Source organism: Pelmatolapia mariae, linkage group LG14 (genome assembly GCF_036321145.2).
Source record: "Pelmatolapia mariae isolate MD_Pm_ZW linkage group LG14, Pm_UMD_F_2, whole genome shotgun sequence".
NCBI lineage: Eukaryota > Metazoa > Chordata > Actinopteri > Cichliformes > Cichlidae > Pelmatolapia > Pelmatolapia mariae.
The window spans coordinates 32,392,187-32,416,033 of NC_086239.1; the positions used below are offsets into that span (position 1 = coordinate 32,392,187).

At 39.7% G+C, this 23,847-nt stretch overlaps 1 protein-coding gene across 4 annotated transcripts in view; it reads left to right on the forward strand.

The window, feature by feature from the left end:
• Positions 1 to 23,847, forward strand: part of fndc3a (fibronectin type III domain containing 3A) — a 46,556-nt gene that overhangs the window by 15,124 nt on the left and 7,585 nt on the right. For 2 of the 4 annotated variants that reach the window (XM_063492455.1, XM_063492456.1), the window contains 18 exons: positions 4,672 to 4,747; positions 13,550 to 13,626; positions 13,735 to 13,981; positions 14,196 to 14,486; positions 14,963 to 15,021; positions 16,174 to 16,340; positions 16,452 to 16,511; positions 16,616 to 16,754; positions 17,180 to 17,233; positions 17,322 to 17,446; positions 17,617 to 17,791; positions 18,682 to 18,768; positions 20,910 to 21,048; positions 21,598 to 21,666; positions 21,793 to 21,911; positions 22,983 to 23,088; positions 23,330 to 23,505; positions 23,679 to 23,792. In XM_063492455.1, coding sequence (XP_063348525.1) covers positions 4,672 to 4,747; positions 13,550 to 13,626; positions 13,735 to 13,981; positions 14,196 to 14,486; positions 14,963 to 15,021; positions 16,174 to 16,340; positions 16,452 to 16,511; positions 16,616 to 16,754; positions 17,180 to 17,233; positions 17,322 to 17,446; positions 17,617 to 17,791; positions 18,682 to 18,768; positions 20,910 to 21,048; positions 21,598 to 21,666; positions 21,793 to 21,911; positions 22,983 to 23,088; positions 23,330 to 23,505; positions 23,679 to 23,792 — 2,280 coding nt within the window. Of the gene's footprint in view, positions 1 to 3,335; positions 3,523 to 4,671; positions 4,748 to 13,549; positions 13,627 to 13,734; positions 13,982 to 14,195; positions 14,487 to 14,962; positions 15,022 to 16,173; positions 16,341 to 16,451; positions 16,512 to 16,615; positions 16,755 to 17,179; positions 17,234 to 17,321; positions 17,447 to 17,616; positions 17,792 to 18,681; positions 18,769 to 20,909; positions 21,049 to 21,597; positions 21,667 to 21,792; positions 21,912 to 22,982; positions 23,089 to 23,329; positions 23,506 to 23,678; positions 23,793 to 23,847 lie in introns of those variants that run through there. The other 2 variants (XM_063492457.1, XM_063492458.1) reach the window with 2 other exon arrangements.

A 23,847-nucleotide genomic window follows, 5' to 3' on the forward strand; every position in this document is an offset into this window, starting at 1 on the left:
ATCAACACACAGTAAACAATTAAGAGGAACAAATAGTGAGAAACCTGAACTCTGAGTCACCAACGGCAGAAAAACGTCAGAGCTAACAGCCACAAACGCACAGAACAGCCCCATTCTCCTGGGTAATAAAACATAGCAGTGGCCACCTGTGTGACAGCGTGTGCGTACTGATCCTCAATCTCTTTGCATAGGGCTCATACTTGGATGCAGATCTTTATAGCAGTGAGAACAAGATATACTGCTTAACCTTTGTACACACTGGTTGTATAAATTTGTGGCAGCTTAACTGAATTGTGTTGTTCCCTGTTGTGAATGTAACTGGGAAACCATTGCACATTACAGTGCTTAGTCATCTGTGTGAAAAGTAACCTTTGCAGCATCCTAGCACTTCTTCAGAGTCTGTCTACTTACAAATAAAGTCATCACGCTGTTGGTCTTTACTGCATCTGGACATTAAATAATACAGACAGCCAGCTTGGGTTGGAGATGGTCACAGAGGTTTTTGGAGCCAAGCAGTGACGTTGTAGATCTTTCTGCTTTGTTTTTTAAAAATAACTTTCTCCTTAATCTTTGTTGCTCTGCCATTGTCTGTGGTAGCACCTAGGCTGTGCTCAAATTATTAATTAATTCACTTGCACACTCATTCAATCACTATATAGTGTTGGCTGTATTGTAGGCTCACTAGGACATAACTGGAGACAATTGTTTATACATTTCAGACACTACATGTATGTACTGCTGCTGAGATTTTAGGCCACGCGCTCCTCAAACTTGCTAATTTTGGGGGGGATAAATATAAACTGTATTTCTCTAAAACATTGTGAATCTGTGCCTCATTTATAGCCTAAAAAAGTAAAGTGTGATGGAAACTGCAGGTGTAACTGCGCTATTATATAATACTACTACTACTACTACTACTACTACTACTACTACTACTACTACTACTACTACTACTACTACTACTACTACTACTACTACTACTAATAATAATAATAATTACCATTTCAAGTTGCAAATTGCAAATATTTCATAAGTAATCTACTTAAGTATGTATCACAAATGTATGTACAGTTTAGACTGAGCATTTAAAGTCTTGAATATGGCTCTCCTGTTTGAATCTGGCAGAGCAGGGGATGAGCCACTACATGGCTGAGGCTATTCTCAATGGGTGGGTAATATTTACAGTTGTATTTTTGAATGGCAAGACAAAGTTTCTGAATTCCCTGCTTATTTACTGAGTAGTACATTATATGGTCAGGCAGCTATAGTCCTGCAAAAGCTTCCAAATTTGGCACGCTGATTGGGGCTAAATCGGGATCTTACAGACTTGGACACACGTAAATGATCAGAACATAAGGTATTGTATTGTTATTGCTCTGATTTGGGCATCTTCACAGCATCCTTGCGCCATATTTTATTTTCATTCAAGATCCCATTTTGAAAAAGTGTCATTGGACCTCTGGTTAACTGCTGAACTGCTTGAACCTGTCATTGCTGTTTGCAGCTATATTTGACAGTAGGATTTTAAGTTAAGCTTTACATCTGAGCTTCCTGGGGATATAAGAGCTATGTTTGTGCATGACACGTGGCGCTATCAAAAGAGGAACTTGTCTTATCTGAAAGTGATTTATCTTTTATGGTGTCGTCGTCGTCCCCCCCCCCCCCCATTCTGCAAAGTCAGTTTATGCATTAAAAATGTTAGATGTAGTTATTCTCAAACTTTTTTTTTTCTGCTCCTTGTATATGTGGCAGGTTCTAAGGTCTCAAAACAAACGCACCAAATCCATTTGCTTGTTTCACTAATGGCAAGATGATGTTTTCAGTTTTGTTTTATTTTGTTTTAAATTCAGAGGATGATGAAGGATAAATAATTACAGATGAATAAGTAGATTTTGCCTTTTTGTACTGTAGTCACTCTCCACTTAGTAAGCAGTTGTCCATAATTATTTTGTGGGGACACACAATAATGTCTACAAATTGCATGATTGAATGACTGCAATATTTTAGATTAAAAATTTTAAAAAAGGCAAGTGAAATCAAGCTGAAGGTTCACTATTCATATTTCACTTTGTGCTTTAGTCCACAACTGCCTGCAGGAAAAGGAAAAAGAATAAAGAAAAAAAAATCCATAATTCAAAGAGTGTCAGCCTAATGATTATATCCATTTCTTTTTAGTGTGTGTGAACTGCATAAACTAAAGTTTACCTTTTGTTTCTCTGAAGTGTTTTTTATTTGATTTTGATGTTTTACAGTCAGATTGTGTGATTGTTGTTTTGTGGAAGAGTTTGTTGTACTCTTTGTCCAGCAGTGTCAGTGACGCAGAATATCGGGTAACTTGACATACGCTGATCAAGTGATCAGCACTGTCGCTTTAAGGAACGATCCATTTGGAATAAATGAGGACAGATGTTAGTAAAGCAGTGAGTACTTGCAAGCTGTGTGCGTTGTGTCACTATACAAATAATCTCTCGGTTTTGTTTCATTTTTGCTGCTTTCTGATCTTTAAAGACAGCACAAATGGCACGAGGCTGGAATTGTCACAAATGCAGGAGCTCTGCAGTTCAACTCCTACCACCTCATCTCCGCTCAAATTGATCGGAGTATTAAGAGGATGTACGGCATGTTGCTCTGTGAATGGGAGAGAGAGACAGGGAGAGTATGAGGGGGAGGGAGAGAAGGGAGGGCGAGGGAAAGGGACTGTAGCGTAGTCGTATATGTCAGCCTCAGAAGCTGCGTGGGTCGCTCAGCTCCCTCACGCCATTGTTGTTGTTGTGAAAAAGAGAGAACAAAGGACTCCCCATGCTGTGGACCCCTTATACCTTTGCCGGCTCAGCTGTGCCATGATCACACCCTGATGGAATGCTCTTGAAATTAACCATATTAAGGAGCACAGCAGGCGTTAACTGAGCTGGCACGCAGTCAGTCACAGAGTCAAGAAGGGAACTGGAGAGGGAACTGAGGCATCATCTGAAGTCCTCCTTATTTTTGCTCCTGATTTCTTGGGCTCATCTGCCTCCTTTTCCGGAGAGTGGCTACTGCTGATAACGTTTCAATCCCTTCTGTGAAGGTTTGGCGTGGACATCGCTGTGGCTTATTTGTTGAAGGGGTTGCTGTGGATACTGACGGTAGGGAGGCTGCACTAGAGCCAGAGGCGAAAGTGAACAAGCCGCCTGCTGCAGAGAGAGACGCTGTTTGAGCAGATGCGGCTGAACCACGCTAAGCAAGCATGAGATTTATGAACTACTTTGTGTAAATGCTACGTCCAGTGCAAGAGACCGATCTCCATATTACTGCACTCCTCGCATCTTGTCAGTTTCTTCCTGGACTTTATGCAGGAGTTCATGGAAGTGGAGGATGTTAAAAGAAAACATCCTAGCCAGATGTGTTAGCATCGCAGGTCATGTGATTTCTCATGAGGGTTGGGTGAAATGGTGGAGGGTCTGGTAGACCCTGGAGCATCTTTTCCTTTCTGTGACTGCGTGAACAGAGACGCTTGAATGAGAAAAAGCAATGCGGGCAACAGTAAGTAGCAGTCAAATCTTTTGCAAGCAAAATTTCCTTTGTTTGATTTTTATTGGCTGGCAGTGAATGTCACAGTATTGATTACAACAGTAATTTCCAGTGTAAAATTAAATGGGGGGGGGAGGCAATATCCTACAAAGCATGTTTGCTTCAAATCAAAGAGAGTGTAAAACAAACATACACATGCAGCCGTCTCTGAAGTGGCGAGACTTTGATTCACTTAGACCTCCCTTGCCCCTCCCACCACCTCCATCATCTACGCTTGCTGCTGACGCTGCTTGTGTGGGTTTGTATGGACATATGAGGCTCTGTGTGGCAGGCAAAGGGCTCTTTCCTCTCCCTGCTGAGCACATGAATGGGAGCAGTGTCAGAGATGGAGGTGCTGATGATTTCAGTGCTTGAAGAGAACCATAGTCAAAGCCCTTTGCTAGAGGAGTGTAGATTCTATGACAGCGACTTCCACAAGAGTGAGGTAACTAGCTCCCACACATAGTGCCAGGCAACAAAAGCCTAGTTGCGCATGTTTGAGACTTTAAAAAGACAAGTTAATGGAATAATCAGTTTGTGATCTTGATATCTTCATTTTCTAACCTAAGCTAACCTGTTATTTAATTGAAAGGAGAAAAATAATGTTTGTTATAAACTTACACTTTGGATGCAGCTCTTAAAAGAAAAGTTGTATTGTCAGAGACCTGGAAGGTGATTGCAAATGTCTTTACAGACCAAAATATGCTTTTTAGTTTCTGCTTTCTTGGTCGTTTTTTTTTTTCTGGTCTTTTGTAAATGACATAAGCAGTGTGACTCATTGTAGGCTACGTAGCTGTGTCTTTTCTTAATCAACAAATTTGTCTTTCCTGTACATTAGATTTAGCTGTGGCGAGAAACTGTTTTCCAGCAAATTATATTTTATATTATCATATTGATTTTTGTATTTTTTAATGCTTTTTTATTTATTTATTTATTTTTAAACCATTATGTGGTTTTTACCTTTTAGACTTTCCTGAATTATACCTTCTTTAGGGTATGAGACGGTTTAATTATTTTAAAGTTATTCATTAAGTATGACACTTTTGTAGGTCATTCAGTACGCCTTCACTGAAATGAGAGTTTGAAACTCATATTTTTCTGTTTTTGTTTGCTTTCTCACAGGTAATCCTGGTGCAAGTAAACCCAGGTGAGGCCTTTACTATTCGACGAGAGGATGGTCAGTTTCAGTGTATCACAGGTAAGAAGAAGCGTTGATCTTTTTAGTCTAAATTTTTATCCGTGTTGTCTAATAAGGTATAACGTTCAGTTAAGTCAGTCTTAACTTTTTTTTTTTTTTTAACTCACTGGATGTTTTTGACCCATCTTTATTCATTAATGCATAGAGACAAAAAAAACGTATTTTCTCAGTTCTCTCAGTTTTTTGCCATTAAAAAAAAGTTCATACAATGTCATCTGTTAATCTATTTTTGGAATACAATCTTTTCCCCAGCATTTTAAAAAGAGATAATTAGGCGTTGTGTTTGACTATGTGTTTTCTGCATAGATAACACGGCAACAGTATTAGATCAAGGTTTAATTAAGTTTCATCATCACCTTGTACATATGAATACATATAAAATGTTAAAGCTTCAAACTAATTCATTTGCAGCAGAAATCATCAACAGCCAATGAAAAATAAGGCACCTGCATGACTGACGCTCAACTGAAGAACCTTTTCTGGCATTTGGTAGAGGAGGTGTGGCTGTCAGATAATCATATTAATCTTCACTCTACATCACGTTTACAAAGAGAAAATGAAAGTTGAAATGTTTGCATAAACTTAGCCTTGGGAAAACTAGAGACCTAGAGGGGAGTAGAGAGTAGAGAGTTTAAGTTGAGCCTAAAGTCAAAGTTGGGCTGGTAAATCTGATCATTCTACTTGTATGTTCGTCATTTAAGTCATGGTGGTTGGTAGTGGTACATTTAACTGCTTCATATCTTAAAGCATGCATAATATTTTCCACCGTTACGTATGTAAATGGGGTGGAAAAATTACTATAGGAGGGGTTGTATTGAATTACAGGGTTGCAGTAGTGTTAATAAAGTGCTTGATGAGTGTGGTTTTTTTTCTCAGGATATGGTAATCTGATTAACACAGATTCTGTTCTTGTCAGTTATTTCCTTTATGTGGAGTCATTCAGCTTGTGTTTTTTTCTCCTCATTTGCCTTGAAAGAAGAGGGTGTTGGTGAGGATGCAGTGACGTATTTTTACTGAAAACATATCAGAATGGCAGTCATGTGTCATAGCTCTCAGCTTGCTCAGTGCCTTAATTGCACGTACAGTTTCAGTTACAACAGCGACTAGTTCGAAGAATGGCATATGACAAGATGTTTTTAAGACAAATATCGTTAAATGTGCTTAAAGGACAGATTCCTTTTCTGTAGTATGTGATGTACATGTGGGCATGCAAGCATTATTAAAGTGTGTTTTGTTTACTATAATCATTCCATCTGTCTTTAAATATCTTTTTCTACCATACCAAGTGAAGAGGGACAAAACCACCAGTTTTTCCTTCCTTTTCTGGAGTTAATAAGAGGCTTCAGCAGTCTGAGACTGTTGAATCAAATGGGTATCTTCCAAAGGTACTGTGGTTTAAGTATGAAGTTCTTTATTTTCTTCTTCTGGACACTGTTTTCCTTGTCAATTTGGCAGCAAGATGGTAACATGAAGAATTAGATGCCTGCTGAAAAGTACAGTTAGTTTGGAAGGTATTCATTTGACTTGTCAAACTCAGACTGCTGAACGCTCCTATTACGTTCGCTGAACTTTAAAAAAGAACTTTTTTTTTTTTTTTTTTTTAATCAAAGCCTTCAGACTTTGTCCCTCATCACTTGAATTACACATAAGGAAGAGATCTGTGACCATTATAAACAGGAGCAGTGATTAAAGCAAGCAAAACCGGTTTTGTGCACTCATACGATCACATGTACTATTTTTAGAAGACTTAAAAATGAGTGAGCCTATTGTTTAACACAACAAACTAACAAAAAAGACGTTAACAAAATGTGCATTATTTATACGAATCTAGCATGAGAAATGCTTGATTACGCTCAGTTAATATGTAATTTTGTTCTCTTTATATTCTTCTCCCTCATCTCATTAAAAATCCATTGTCCTGATGAATGGTGCATCTGTAATCTATATATCATAATGTAAAAGAAAAATATGGCATAATTACAGTGTTTAGTAGAGGACTTGGGGCAAAAGATGTTTGAGTAAGATGTGTTACTCATTCTTATTTGTCCTGATGGCATTTCCTTTTCCACAATTGTTGGTGATTGCGCTGGCTTTGTGACAGCAACAATGAAGTCTAGCCCTAACGTGTTGCTGACAGTGTGAAGGAGGGGGGAAAAAAGTGCCAGCGTAGTTGTAGGAGGGAGCATTGTGGTACCATAATTATAAATGATAAATTGTAGTTGCCTGGAGAAAACATTGATCTGAAAATGATTTGCTTTGTTTATGGCTTGGTACACGGGACATCTTGCCCTGTATTGACATTTCCTCGAGCTCATAGCTTGTGTTCTCTCTCTCTCAAATTGTGAATTTGATATGATAAGGAAAAAGATGTTAACATAGTGTGATTAATTTCTGATACCCTTTGTGACCCCATTAAAGGCATTCAGCATTGTAGGATACATTTAATGATTTCCATTAGACTGCTGCTTACTGTCTCATTGTGTCTGGGCCTTGTGTCTATACCATGTGGCATATAGAAATAACTATGAGATGACATGCCCCAGGGATCTATAGTTAAATGACAAAGGAGTTATAGAAAGTGATACTGCCCAGCCAGGAAGCCATAATACAGTGTGCTCACAGCAGGGGCTCTTCTCCCTACTCCTCTCTTCTGAGTTCTCACACCAGTCCCCCATTATGAGCTTAGTAAACCTTCCTAATAGGGAGCAAGCATGCATAGTTTTTCCATCAGAGGAGAAACAAGGAGCTGAGAGGTGCCACATAGATCAGTGTGACTGCTACTAACTGGCCTGTCACAGGGTGCACTCATCTCTCTGTGACGTGAATAGAGGGATGACTCACCGCTTGCAGTGCAAGGAGGGAGGAAGAAGAGTGTGTGTGTGTGTGTGTGTGTGTGTGTGTGTGTGTGTGTGTCTGTCTGTTTGTGCTTGCAGGCATGCATGCATGCATGTATGTTCTGGTTGATTGGGTTGTTTTTTGTTTTGTTTTTTCCCCCTCCCTTGTTTGTTCAGAACAACCCATACAACACAACAATATCTCTGTTCACTTAAGTGTTTAATGTGCACGTGTATGCTTCCATCTTTAACCCTGTTGTGTATAATGATATCACAAAGCCAAAAGGATCTGGCTTACGCACTTTTTTTTTTTTCTTTCTTTCTTTTTTTTTTTTTTTATACGACATCATTTTGTGTTTTCATATATTCACATATTTTTAGCAGCTTAATGTGCACAATTTCTGTGTGTTAGGGCATGGCAGCCAGGTTAATAGGAACACACAGTCTTGTTAAATGTCGTTTATAGAAGGCATTTGCCTTTTTGCTGAGTTGGAGGCGGGACCTGAGATGAGAGAATCTAATTGGAGTGGCCATTTACTGTGCTTGTGTTGGGTAACTTTCTTGCCACAAGGAGAGTGAACATGCCCTCACAGTTTCAGCCCAGCACTCCCTAATTTGGCTTTCTCTTTACCTACTTCTAGATGCCAAATCTAGAAGTAGATGAAGAAAGCTGCATCACTGGAATCTGTAGCCACCTGATAAGCTTGGTGACAGATGAGGCAAGTCAGCTTCAGGACCACTAGGTTGATTAGATCCACTTCTTTATGTGACATAGCCTTGTGGTGATTCACCATCACTTTGGATGATTCAGTCGGTGGTTTATGGCATAAAGCTCTGTCTAGTTCTACAGGGCTTATTGAACCTGATAGTGATTTGCCATTTTTCACAAAAAATCAGTCATTTTGGTATTGTGACAGGAAGCTAAAAATAGTGTGCACAGACCTTCATGTTACTATGTGCAGACACACACCTTACTCAGTTTGATTATTCAGTCCTTCTACTTACGTGTCCCTTATCTCTGCTGAGGCTGTCTCACAGCTATGAAACACTTCACTTCACTTCATTTCTGATGATCTGCAGGTGTCTTTAGTCTTTCTTTTTCCCTATTGAAGAGAGTTACATCTATCATATCCTGTGCCTTAAACTGTCTACACTGTCTACTATGGTGTAGTCTGTTTTGAGACTGTTTTGATGACAATTTATGTTCAAGAAGTTCTACAAAAAATATTTCCTATGATTTGAGTTTTTGGGGTTGAGTTAATTTGATCCACTTCACTTGCAGTATCAAGTAAGCAACTTGAATTTTTTTGAGCTTGTTAGTGCATACTAACCTTCAGAAAAACTCTTTCAGATAGGCTACCCTAGTAAACTGTATGTATGTAACCATCACATGTTTCCCCCTAACAACAGGAAAAAAAAACATTAAACGAGAATTTCAAATATGTATTACACTTTTTCTGTCCCCACTTAATTTCCCACCACCTCTTTAGGTGTAATTTATACTTCAGTGTTAAATCTATATGGAGTCTATGATGTAATCTACACTAGTGTCTGATGCTGTTGCTGAAATTTAAACTGGTGTGCCTGCACTTAGGCAGTTTGTCTCTTCAAATTAAAGCATTCTCCTCCAGTCTACCTGAAAAAATGGTGGCAGAAGAAGTGGCCGCTGGAAATGTTTAGAATGAAACAATGGTAATGAATGAACCCATCGTAATTGGTGCAACATTGGTCCAACGTTACTCAGTCTTCGACTGAGTAGCTAAGGCCATCATGAAATGGTTGCTGGTGGCACAGGCTACCAGCAACCAGTGGTCAGCCTATTATTTTAACTGGGAATAAACAGAAATTTGGATGAATTGCATCATTTAAAATTAAAACCCATGTGAACAGCTGTAGTTGGACTTCTTTTCACACACAACACCCTGTCCCAAACCACAGCCAATCACATATGGTTTACAGGATTGGGCTGCAAACATCAAACACATTAGCACTCTTTTTATGCTCATCACCTCCCCCACCTAACTCAAGGACATGTACACAAACATGTGCATGCAGGCAGTTCATTCACAGCTTCTGCAGTGAGTAGCTCTAAGAATGACTGAGCTTGTGAGTCATTCTCCCACTGCTGCGTTGATACCAAGGGAAAGGGAAAAGGGGTAAAGAGGATATGATTGTGTGTGTGTGTGTGTGTGTGTGTGTGTGGGGGGGGGTCAACTTAACCCCATCCCCCCCACCCCCGTTTAGGCAGTGGGGGGATGTCCATAGCAACAAGATGGTTGCATGTCTCTTAAGCTGTTTTTGTGTTTGTGAAATTATCGTATCAGACATCATAACTTTATGTCAGGAAACTGTTTTTAAAGTGGAATCTTTATTTCCTGAACATAGTCAGATAATTCATTATTTACAAAAAAGTGCCCCCTGTAGTCATGGCCCCTCTCTTGCTCTGGTTTAGTCTGGCTTACAGCAGTATAAGCCTCTGATGTTCTGTAATAAGCACAAGCATGAAGGTTACTGACTCCCTCCCTTCCTGTAAACGTCATTCATACTGGTGGGGGCTGCAAGAACCACACAGGTGCCTTAACATTTTTAGGATATTCAGAATAACTTTACAAATACCCAAGAAAATGTCTATTTTTCTTAAAATGTTCAATTGTTTACAGCTTCCTCATGCAAGTTCTGGTTTGCACAGTTCCCTCTCCTTTTTTTCTCCTCCTCTATCTGGATAGATTGGTGATGGTTGGATGCTAGCAGGCATATTTTGGATCAGCACCGTGTCTGAGGATGGGTGTACACATGCAGGCTTTGTAATCTGATAATAAGATGTTGTGCTTGTTACAAATTACTGCCTTCTTAATTTGATGAAAGATATTTCCTGCCTAAAAGAAAAATGCTATATCATGCAAAAAAGGTAACCATTTGCCAAAGTGTCATCTCTAAAAATTCAGGTTATGGTTTTAAGTTCTAATTATTACTTTTTGGGATTATTGACAGTTCAGTACTTCCTTTTCCCTTGCTTGGGTGTAATTATTATCTACTGTCAGTAAATGTGCTTGCATTCCCTTGCCTACCCTAACTCTCCTCTTTATTTGCTGATAGAGACAATTTATTAGCTCTAATTAATAATCAAGCCCACTCCATCTTTATAGGCCCACAGTTCATCATGTTGCCAGTGAGAGCTCATTGAGAGCGCCCATATGAAAATACTCACTGTTGTTCCCTCTGAATGCTTTTCTGGATTTTTACACTTGTCTCTTAACCCAGACAGACTCTATGTAGCTTATCTGCTTCTTTGTAGTCTTCAAATGTAGTTGAGGGTTCATGTGTACATCTGATTAAACCTGACAGTTTGCTTGTATTATAGCAAGCAAATTTTATAATATATTCTATTATTTCAACACCACGTCTGCCAAGTTTTGTATTTTTGCAGCATGCACGTGAAGTTCCGCTTGACTGTTTTTGTTATTGAGCTCCATTTTAAGACAAGAGGAAACAGGTGGGTGCTCAAAGTGGCCTCAGCTCATTTTTGTGTATGTGAACATGTATGCGGCCTTTTGAAAAGTCTTTAACTCCTAGAGGAATACTGATACTTTCTTTTTCTTAATGAGTTTTTCTTTTTTCTGTGGCAACTTCCTCTGGAAGGCTGGCACTCCATGGCCACGTCAGCTCAACCAGTGCTTCGGTTGACTCAAGGGGAGGAGGGGGATGGGGATGTGGCCTTTTTCTTTTTTTTTTCTTTTTTTCTAAATAATCTGATCTTTGTCAGCACGCGTGCGTCAGTTTGATGTAAAAAGAGTGGGTGTCTCCCCCCATTTTCCACCCTGCTTCTCACATTGTGGTCTCCTATCCTGCCTCTCTTACCTTGTACTTTCTAGCCCATACACTCCAAGTTGGTAGACACAAAGCTTTTCATTCTGTGTGAACAACGTATAGCATGCTAATGAGATTAATCAGATTTCCTGTTCCTCAGCATCAGAGGCACTAACTAGAATTGCTTTAGGCAGTTGTTAGGCAGATGCGCTGCTTGGTACTGGGTAGCATAACGGATTTTTCTTAAAAGTGAGTAGAGTTCACAATGCATCCCTTGAACTCCTACTCAAATTATATTGTTAATCTAAAAATCTATGATGGCTGAGCCAGTGTGACTAGCTTCATTCAGACAAAGTCTCCTCATGTTACCTGAATTTTTGTCCTTGCACAGCCTGTGTTCTTAGGCAGGGAAATGACTCACTGCCTGTTTGCCCTTTTGACTTAAGTATAAAAGGCCTATCTTCTGTTTGTCTTATTCAAGAAAGTTTATTAGCAGGGAGCAGGTGCCCTGCAAAATCATGGGCTTACGTAGTTGGGTCTCCTGGAGGCTACTGTTGATGCATTTAGTCTTGGCTCAGTACACTGGGTCAGTGGGGTAAAATTCTTTGTAACCCTTGTAAAGCACATAATACCAGAAAGCGGATGTGAGTATGATGCAATTCTAAACTGTCGTACTACTTTTCTTTGTAAACTGATATAAACGCCTCATGATCAGCTATAGATTAAAGTTAACCTTTCTGTCTACCCATATGGACATTTACCTTCTCTTATCATGTATTCATGATTTTTCTCCTCTCTCCCATTTCTCCCACAGCCTGTAGAATAATATACAAGCATAGAAATGATCACATTTACTTCCTTTCCTGATAGCAACAGCAAAATCACCAAAGCTGTGCAACATTCACACACGGATTGACCTTCACAGATAAGGACTGCTGTGTCAGCTTCGATGGTGCAGCATTACTTTTCTCACAAAACAAAGTTGCTGGACTGCCTCTCAAACATTACCCGCCTCTGTGTTGAGCTGCTGATTACAACTGTGAACTCTGGACCTGTTATTCTGTGTTGAGATTTTATCTGTTTACACTTAACTAAATGCTACTGCAGTCTAAAGCAACAACCTCACAGTTACTGTAATTTGGTGCCGAATGTATTAACGGCAATGCTTCTGTTATTTGGACGTAATAGTGGTGGAAATATCCAAAACAGGTAGCTGGCAAACTGGCAGCTGTTCCTATTTGCGCTCGTACTTGCTGTTAATCTTCCTTGAGACCTGGAGGCTGGACTTAGTGCTGAAGGAGGGCGGTGCTAAGTGTTAGTGGGAGTGTGGCAGGCTATAGTCCTAGACACGTTAGAATTAGAATAGCTTTCGCCTCTTATTACTCTTTTGACATAATGAGTGAAAATGCTTAATCAAGCAATCTCTTTTGCTCTCCTCCATGACATATGGCATTGGGGGGTTTGTCTTTGGTCTGTAAGAAGAGAAATGTGTGAATGTGCAAACTTGGCTGAGAGGTCTCTTTCTTTCTCCAAGGCTTTTTGCTGAGCTGTCTCTTCTCTGAGCTGAGCTAAGCCGTTGAACTGCCCCCCACAACAGAGCAGGAAACTTTGTTCCTCAGCACTTTTGGAAAGTGGTTTTCTTGCATTTGCCAGGATTTTTAAAAATGCATTTTGGGCCTTTTTACTCATAGGTATTAAGAAAATACTTATTGAAAATGCAACTGGTTTAGAAAAACAAATCATATATGGGGATATTCCTCTTACAGAGGTGTACAAAGCAGCTTTAGTTAAAACTGCCTGTGCATGGGAATTGTAAGTAGCTGAATGTGAAGTTTTTCTTACTTAGATTTAAGTAAAGTGTGTTTATTATTTCTATAGAAGTTTTAAGGTAAATAGCCACATTGTTGACTTTACTAATTGCGTGCAGTCTTCTGTAAATAAAGCCCTGACCCTTTAGTTAGAAAATGTAAATTGGGGGCTCTGGCTTAGTTTTGGATCACTCATTCATTGCTGCGTGGCATGTTGGAAATGTGCTACATTTGTGGATTGTGGTTCTGGTTTGCCATAGCTGTTAGGCTTGTATTAAACTTAAGCCCCGTGTATAACAGTGTTTATCCTGAGGGAAGGTGTTTGATCTTGCTCCTTTCTGCCTTCTTCGTAGGTCCTGCTCAGGTTCCCATGATGTCTCCAAATGGTTCAGTGCCTCCAATCTATGTGCCTCCTGGATACATTTCACAGGTAGCCATTCATGCACTATTTCCCTCCCAGTGTTTCTGATTGGCATCTTATCATTCTGAGAGTAGCTTTGATATCTGCTTTCAATGCTATTGTTTTTTCCCCCCTTAGATCATAGAAGAGAACGGAGTGCGGCGGGTTCTGGTTTTACCTCAGCAACCAGAGTTCCACCCAGGGGGGCACTCCCCTCTCCACCATCCTCCTCCACCACCTCATGCCCACCTGCCTGCCTTCATCCCACACCCTGCCATGATGCCCCCTCCACATCACCTGTATACAGGCATGGCAGGGGGCGTGGGCGACATGAGCTCCCAGTACATCTCGCAGTACCATCCAGCTCATATTTACCCGGAGCAGGGTGAGTTGGAGTCAGGAGTCCCTGAATATACTGTTATACTTGTTGTGGGGTTTTTTTGTATCTGTTCTCAGCACTTTATTTGGATAGGCTGGTTACACACTAATGGCATGAGTCAAGTCTTACTCTTTTAGTTGCTTAATCTAAGAGAATTACTTCACTATCATCATGTGCATTTGCATGTCCATCTTATAAGAATAATGTGTTTGTGCCACAGTCTCTACAGATTCTCACTCCCAACATGGACGTCCGTCGTTGGTTCACAGAGATGACAGAACTAGCAAAACACATGAACGTCTGCAGAAGAAACTGAAGGAGCGTCAAGGAGGAGGGCAGGTGAAGGACAGCCCTCCCTCGTCACCACAGAAGTCCTGCAACAGTCCCCCAACGGTGGACATTCATAACGGTATTGGAGGGAAAGGGCTGGAGGCAGAGCAGGGGCAACTTAGGCACACAGTGTCCTCTCCTGACAAGCAGACAGGCAAGCGAAAAATTGGAGAGTCAGCAGGTAAGAGTATTAAAGGGTGGAGGTTTATCATGGGTTTTGGTTTTGGGTTTTAGCATGGTATTTGGGAAAACTAATAGCTGGGCAAAGGTGATACTATTTAATCAGTCACGTTTTAATGTGCAGGAAGAATAGTTTGACATTGTGACCTCATGGAGATTGCTACAATGTAGAAACAATCCACTACTAATAATGAAGCATTTAAAAAATTGTTACAATATTTTTCAAGATCCAGTTAGAGAATTATTTTCACAGCTTATATCTGAATTCCTCACTTGATAGTTTTCTACAAGTCTTTAAAGCTTAAGGGTAGTGAACTAACAGAAGGTTGATCTGTAATCATGAATTTAAAAGAAGTTTGACATTTTTAGAGTGATTTTGGTAGTACTGACACATCCTGTTTGTTCAGCACGTAAAAACAGTGGCTATTATTAAAGTATTTTAATAAATTGATTTACTTTTTTCTCTTCTTTCCTCAGTACTTGACAAGGAGGCGCAGGCCCTACAAGCGCTCTTGAGCACCATCAATAAACCAGTGGTTGGTGTTTACTTCTTTCTTTTTTTAAAATCTAATTAATGCAGTTTGCATGATTTTATGTGATTCCGTTAACAAAAAATGAAACTGTAATGATGCTACTATGTTGCATCATTAAACATTCTATTAACAACCTCGATGAATTCTTACTTAGCATCTTACTAATGGAGTCAGACCTGCTGACTAGCATCCATGTGGGGATTTTTATTCCCAAATGTGCCGCAGCATTTATACAAGTACTGAAAGGTTTGGAATTGCTCTGGGTTAAACACATTTTTCCCCTGGCTCTCACATAGTTAGATTATATACATGAGAAAGCCAGTTGTTTTGCACCAAAATACATGATTAAATGTTATAGCTGCAAAATTATCTGATTGAAATATTCATACTAGATACATTTTTTATCCTTTGAAATTGCTATTTTAAAATGGTGTTGGGTTCTCAGCTGCCCAGCAGATTTGTAGATAAATGAAGACGAGAATGGCTGTTCAATAGCAGCTGGGTGAGAATTAGTAGAACTGCAAATAGAATTTGCTTGACCTTATAAGATAAGATTTGTCACCGTTGGTACGGTCTGAGCTCCTTGTAAACGTAGGGAAAACAACTCAGTTGGAAATATGATAGATAAAGTTAACAGAATACTGGGGAAGTTCAGCTCTTTGCTGCCATACTGGTCCGTTACTCAACAGAGAGTCAAACTGCGGAAAGGAAAAGGACTAAGGTGGGCCTCCAGGGCAGAGGGGAGGAGGTACAGACTTGACCTGATTGAGTTCTTCCACATATGAATCCCCCCTGCAGAGTAGCTCAACCTATTTTTAAATCTTCTCCAAACAGAATGGAAAAAAAATCTTAGGGTTGCACAGCACATCCCTGCCAAAAGCTGAAAACCTTTTTCCCAATGCACTGTCAGCTTGCATATTTTGATCCCACACTCTTTTCCACTACCAAGCAATATGTTTGTTTTGGAAAATGCAAGAATAAGAAATGCTTATGTTTTTAAGACTTCTAAGCAGGGCTGTTTACCAGCCATAACCAGTTTTGGTCCTGAGTTTTAAGGGTTGTAGGAAATTATTAATTTGACAGTATTTTAAGAGTTTGCAGATACTCTGAAGAAGGAATAACCTGATACTCATCCAATGTACTTTCTTGTGATAGGTGTCAGACATCGAGCCCAGAGGAGCAACAGTGAGCTGGAGTGCGCCCACCAAGCCAGAAAGTGAGAATGACAGCAAGGAGGATGACCCCAGCTTCTCAGAGCCTCTCTGCTATGAGGTCTCCATCTCAATTAGTGGTAAAGATGGGAAGTACCAGAGCATGTACTGGTGAGTATAAGAAACATCCACAAGTTTTAACATCAGTTGTCACGACAAATTAAGCATAGACTATGTCCTTATCAAACTCTAAAGGTGTTTTTTCATTTTCCTTTAATGCAGTGGGGAAGAGCTAAGTGCAACTTTAGAACACCTTCGGCCAGCAACAGACTATCATGTCAGGTTGGTGCAACACTCCACCACCTCTTATTTCAAATCCAGATTTAGTACTCCTAGGAATAATGTATAAACATGTTTTTTTGTTTGTTTGTGCCCCCCCCCCCCAGGGTCCAGGCGATGTGTAGCTGTTTACAGGGAAACCCATCAGAGGCTGTGAGCTTCACCACTTTAAGCTGTGAGCCAGATCCTCCCAATCCTCCCAAGAAGATCAGTGGGACCAAGAATTCTCTTTTACTTCAGTGGAAGGTAAAAGAAAATATTGCCTGATGAAGCCACAGTTTTAAAGCTGGACATTAAGAAGCAGCAAGAATGTATGAGATTTAAAAAAAAAAAAAAAAAGAGATTACTAAATATTGAAACTATGATTTCTTTTGTGTTCAGGAATGATAGTAGGTGATAGTAATAAACGATGCACACATATTTGCCCCTTGAGGTGGAATAATGACTAAAAGTTAAGATCCCCGCACTTTCTATGATTACCTGATAATTATAATTATAATTACCTTCCCTTCACAATTGTTACCATGCCCCCATCAGTGTTGTACCACTTCTGTGTTTTCATTCAAACTGTTCTATGGTGAGGATTAATGCTAATAGTTGCACAGACTACTAGTTAGTTGAGATATTAAAAACCTGTTTTTTTTTGTTTTGTGTTTGTTTTTTATCTACAGGCTCCATGTGACAATGGTTCCAAAATTCAAAACTACATACTCCAGTGGGATGAGGTAATTTTTTTTTTTTATCTCCAAAGAATTGACATTTGTGTTCAACTAGTATTCCAGTTTCTTAAGTTAAACACTTTGTTCATTAAAGGGGAAGGGCACTGGTGATTATGAACAGTGCTACTATGGACCTCAGAAGCAGTACAAAGTGACCAAGCTTTCTCCAGCTTCACGATACTCTTTCCGCCTTGCAGCCAAAAATGACATGGGTAAAAGGTAGGTGCATTAACGTCCTATTATCTCCTGAATGGCACCCTCCCTGTTGTTCGTTATTATATTGCTGTTTCTTCCATCCACTGTCTTCATCTATGTGTGTCTCTCACTGTGTTTCTTCTGTCTCTCTCTCCCATTCTTTCCCATCCACCATCTCTCTCTGCCCTCCCCAGCGAATTCAGTGAAGTGGTGGACCTGTTCACCTCATGCAGTGTGCCATTGCCACCCTTCCCTCCAGAGCTGGAGATGGCGGGGGTGACCTGGCTGTGTCTGAAGTGGCAGAGGCCTGCTAGCTCTCCAAAGGAGGATGACATCTTTTATATTTTGGAAATGGAGGAGGAAGGCTCGGTATGTCTCCTGCGTAAACCTAAAATCATCTGATCATGTGAGATTGTAGCTCATGTATGACACAGCAGTATATGCAGACACTGTTTTCTGTAAAATATGTTTTTCCCATCCATGTGAAGTGCGTCCCGTTAATGCATACAGGCATCTCTTAGACTGCTGTGTTTCCAGTTGTGTTGCCATCTTGAGTTTGTGAAAGAGTATAAAATATTTTCCACATTTTGTTGTGCTTAGACTTACCTTAATTCTTTGTCCATTGTGTCCTACTTCTGTTGGTGTTCCTAAGATTCGTTCTGTGCCTAATTGAAATAAATTAATATTAAACAGATGTAACAGTCTGTATTAGGTCTCACAGTTGATGATGTCAGAGTTGAAAACTAAGCAGTGAGGTCAAAAAAACATGCCCATAGACTTGCAAGAAAGGGTTGACTCAATCCATGGATGTAGGAAAGGATACAAGAACATTTAAACAGTGTTAAGTACTCGAGAGTAGGTAGTCTCCATTGAAGGTGGTTTCTCGTGCCTTTTAAAAATAATGGTAAGTCCATCCTTAATCCTTAATCACAAGAGTCACAGCTACCAGTTAAAGGTTTAAAGAAAAATTGGAGCAAGGCTTGGTAAGACAAGTAACACAGAAGCCAATTGATTTTAATTTTCTTTTCTTTTTTTCATTTTATTTTGGCTAGGTTAAAAAGTTGACATATTTGTAGCTTTGTTGCTTTTGCCTGCCCCTCAAAACGTAGTAGGTGACGTGAACCAGACGAAAGCTTCCTCATTCCCTGCAGCTATTGCTCCTGCAGACCACTTTGCTTTCTGTGCTACAGTGGTTGTCTTGAAAGCCATTGCTCACCTGGTTGTTTTCCTCCTCCCTTTGTCATTTGTCTTTGTCTCAGGGATATGGCTTCCAGACAAGCTACAACGGTGACGAACTCTCCTGCACCGTTAGGAATCTCCACAGGAGCACCAAGTACAAGTTTAGGGTAAGGGAGCCCAAAGACTTACTTTAGTCCTTTTGGTTATACTTTAATTTGAAATAAATGAAATCATATCTTTTAAATGAAAATATTAAAAGACTGCCGATCATAAATGTAGAACTTTTGAAATTTATGCTCAGGGATGCAGTGAAGCATTCCTGTCCAACGTTTTGGAAAAATTTTGCGGTTAACAAATTCTGAATGAGCATATATGTATTTATTTTTATTTTTTTTAAAAAAGCTTCAATATTTGATATGTTGGCTTGGGAATTGTTTGCTCATTATTATTATTATTATTATTATTATTGAGTGTCCCAATGATTTTGTAAACAAGGTTGTGGAGTGTGTATGGAGAGGAACAGCTTTTAGGCGGGGAAGTTGCTGAGTTCAATATTGACCCTGTGAGTCATCTGTTTTGCTAGATTCTGCTAGCAAAGCGGTGGGCAGCTGACAACATCAACAGGAAGAGCCAATGAGAAGCTAGTTGAGCAAAGTGTTTGAGCCACACAAGTTTTTTGGGCCGGCAGTAATGTTAGAACCTTTGAACAAATAGTTGCCTGTGTCTTCTTCCCGTTATATTTTTCTCTTTCACACATTCCCAGATTCCCCGTCTTTCCCATTCTCCCCTACATTATTAGTCTCCTTTTTAATTTTTGAATGTTTACTAAAGAGTTTTGAGCTCAGAAAATGGGCAAAGATTAATAATTGGTTGAAATTAAACTGAAGATGTGGCACCTGCTTGAGATGTATGATCCATATCTTTATATAAAATAGTGTGTGTGTTCAATAAATCTGTAAGATTAGCTTTTCTAAATATTTGTAGCGTGTTAGACGTCTTAAATGAGTTTTGTCTAAAACACAGTTCCATATCCTGTAAACATTGTTGTTTGAGTATTGATTACAGCAATTTGTAAATGTTCTAAACAAAAATGCTGTTTAGCCTTGTTTGAGCAGGCCTGAAAGATATAGAGCCCACTTTTAGGAGGTTTACTGTGCCCTGTTAAACTAAACATTTCTCAGAGATGGCATCACCTCAGCTGTGACGTCAGTGAGTTCTTAGATCGAATCCATCTTTAAAAATATCATTTTTGCCCAACAATTTTCACCACAGACATCCAGACGTTCAGACATTCAGACATATAAACACCTGCCCAATTTCCCCAAACCACCTTTGTGGTTGTTTCTACTACAGTGGTTGTCCTCAGAAGGAAGTGGTGGGTTTCTGGTTTTGGTGCTAGAGACAGCAGTGCCGATTGACAAAAAATATAGAAGACATTCTTTTAATTCAGGTCGACTGCTTTTGTGGTATTTCCTTTTTTTTAAAAAACGTTTATTACACAAGTTCCTCCATACGACTGTATTTAACAAGTGTGTCATATTCAGTTTAGCTAAGTAGCTGTACTCCTAAACTGCAGTTGCACTCGATCACAGGTGTTCAGTGTGTCTCCCCTCTCATAATAACTGTTATTTTCCTGCAGCAAGTGACTGTAACAGGTGCTATTTTTCTGCCCTGTGTTTCAAGATTAAGAAATCCAATTAATTAATAGACTGGTAATAGAATTTATAAGCTTTACTCACATGGCCATACGAATCCACACCACAGCATTGCTAAACATGAAACTGTCAGAAAAGTATCACGTAAACAAGCCGCCATATGACTAAATGATAGAAATATTCATTAGCCATCTCAAGAAATCCTCACTCCCTCATTTCCAATTTTCCAGCTGCACATTGCGAAGGCAGGCTTTGCGCTGTGCAGGTTTGTTTGGTACATTACGTGGATGAACGCTGCTCAGCGTGCTCACAGAGATTTCGATATTATAGCAGAAGCAGCAGAGAAATGCAAATCCCAGTAAAGCTTATTGTCTCATTTCATGATTGCCTCTTGAATTGACAAAAATAAAACCTGTTTAGACACCACAAGCTCTGCAGAGTCATCTCTTTCATAATGTGCTATTTGCCTGAGGCCATTTTAGTTGCAGGCATACTGTTTACTTTGTCTCATGGATCTGGTTGGTGGTTATTATCAGGGAAAAATAATGATCTTTATACACTTGGTCTCATTTACTACCTAGGGGAAAAAAAGAATTAATTTCCTGATAGGAGTTTATTATTTATTTATTTGTGCATTTCTGCACCTCCTCCAGGTGGCGGCATACAACTCAGAGGGCAAGAGCAACCCTAGCCAGGTGGTCGAGTTCATCACAAAACCAGATATACCTGGCTGTCCCTTCAAGCCTGTCATCAGAGGAAGAGTCCTGCCCAACAGCTTCAAAATGGCCTGGGGTAAGTTTTCTACTAGTTGCCCTTTTGACTTATTAAAACCTTTCACTCTTCATGTAGTTGACAGCCTGGCAAGTCCAGTTTGCAAGTTCATTTTTCTGACTGAGCTCTGCCTGGACCTATGTGACGGATGACATCTCAAGCTGTCTGTACTATAGATGATTGACAATTCTCTTCTCTTCAGACATAAACATGAATCCTTCATACACACACCTCACTGGACAAACACATCCATCACCGCTGTACGTGTCTGTGCTTCCAGATTTCAAAATGCCATTAAAAAAACATGTCTGCAGTTGTGAAGATATTTTCAAATGTTTCTGTGCACCAAAATGAGTTTCAGAAGAAAAAACAAGGCAACATCCTTGGCCAATCATGCTTTAACTGAGATTATTCTAATGCCCAAATCACAAATCAAATTTCGTAGATTCATAGCACACTTTTAAAATGAATTAATATATTTCAGGTGGATAAGTAGTCAACCCTTTTGGGGACACAATGATTTATATAGAAAAATAATTATTTTAATTATGTGCTTGTGTTAAAATTTAGAACCCCCTAAAGATGATGGCGGCTCAGAAATCACTAAGTATGTTGTGGAGCTGTCGGAAGGCACAAGTGGTAAGTTCCTCATGGTGACAGTAATAATTTTGAAATACATGATTTCATTTATTGAAATAATTTTAATGTAATTAAAATGTTGTGTGCGTGCGTGTGTGTGTTTTTTGTTTGTTTTTTTCCACTTAGGCTCACCTTGGGGGCAGGTGTACTCGGGGCCAGCTCTGGAACATGTGTGTGAGGGCTTGAAGCCCGGCTGCTCCTACCAGACGCGAGTTTACTGCATGAGCGAGGGGGGGCAGAGCCCGGTGAGTCATTCAACGTCAGTACACGTGTGCACATGGTTGCGCACATAGCCTTGTGTTTCACCACAGGAATTCAGAGTTTGATGCATCAGTTACATATTTATTTGATTGCAGGGAGAAAAGGGAGGATAAGATATGGCTGTTGTTTTTTGGGCGTTTTTTTGTTTTGTTATGCTTTTTTTGTTTTTGTTTTTTTGTTTTTTAAATGATTTGCATATGCATGGACTGAGATTACTTTTAGAAACATTAGAAAATGTAACAGACGTTAATTTATCTTATATAAACTTTCTTGGGGTAAACAAGCAGAATCACACTAGGTGTTAGCCTCTTTTCCTGTTGTTGTTGTTGTTGTTATTATTATTATTATTATTATTATTATTATTATTATGGTTATGAATGATGCATTTCTGAGCTGTTATTCAAAGTGTTGTGAGTAAGCAGACAGTGATGATTTGATTAAAATGACACAAATGATTCTAGATATGCAATCTATTTATGGCAAGTTTTAATAGGAAATTGTCATTCAGTCAGTTGCTTATGTTGGATATTAGACTATGCTTCCTGGTGTGTAAGTACAAGACAAAGCCTGCTAATCGATTAACCCTCCCTGCATGTGTCAGAGGATGTTTTTCTTAATTAGTTCAGTTCACAGACGCTCTTCATTAATTTCTTCATCAGCTGTTTGTGCATGCATTTATTCAAGATGGAGCTGGTAAAGAAACATGAGTCATGGTGGCGAATTCCTGCTTTTTGGTGCAGCGCAATGTGACATAACACTCACATGTTTTTGTTTTTGTTTTTTTTCTTTTGTCACAGAAGTTGAGTGTATAATTCACTTGTGAGGCAGTATGTCTAACTTTACCCATAAAGACAGCGTATTTTTCTGTATGCTCGTGTCCTTTGATCAATGCATTCACATTCGTCTCCTCTCCGAACTGCTGTAGCCTAAGTCGGTCTGATAAGCCGGTGAAAATGACAATCTGTGTCCTGTGTGTTTTGTAAGAGGAGAGAGTCAAGAGTGTGAAATTGTTATTTTCTGTAGGTCTTAATTGGTGTGTTGTCTTTACTTGCAAGCTGTCAGAGACCCTGCAGGTCCAGACTCCCGCAGTGCCCCCGGGGCAATGCCAGCCCCCTCGGTTGGTGGGCAAGCCCAAAGCCAGGGAGGTGCAACTGCGCTGGGGTGAGTCATTCCTCTCCAACTTAGATCTGTGTGGGATGCATCTCTGGCTTCTGTTGATGCATTTATTTGTCTTGTGAACAAACCTCAAAGCACTAATCTTTGATTGTACAGTTGCTATTATTTTGCTGTTTGTGCATTTTAGCTTTGTTTATACACTGTTATTTTTCTTGGACAGTGCTTCTTTTTTTTTCTCCCAAAGTGTATTGATCTTTATAAATACTTGTTTGTACAAATTTCCTAGGTGTCCCTCAGGTAGACGGAGGAAGCCCGGTCTCTTGCTACAGTATAGAAATGAGCGGGCCACAGTCTGAGGAAAGCAAAGAGGTTTACCAGGGTCCAGAGCTGGACTGCTCTGTAGGAGGGTTAATGCCTGGCAAAACCTATAGTTTCCGGCTCAAGGCAGCAAACAAGGCTGGGGTGAGAGACTATTAATACTGAATAACACTGCAAGGGATTTAATTATTTTTTCCCAGTGTGCTTTGAACACACTGGGAAATACATTTTAAATGTATTGTAGTAAATACATTTTAAAAGTGTAATTTGGACATTTCTGGTTGTATAAACTAGTTTTGTTCTTTTCATGTGAAAAGTTTGGCCCTCTTTCGGAGCGCTTTGAGGTTACGACTGGCCCCGGGGCCCCTGAGCAGTGCAAAGCTCCCTCCACCACATGCAAGTCCTCCAGCTGTGTTGTTGTGAGCTGGGAGGTAAGCACTGGCTGCCCCAACTAATGTGTTCAAAATTGAGTGTCGTATGCATCAT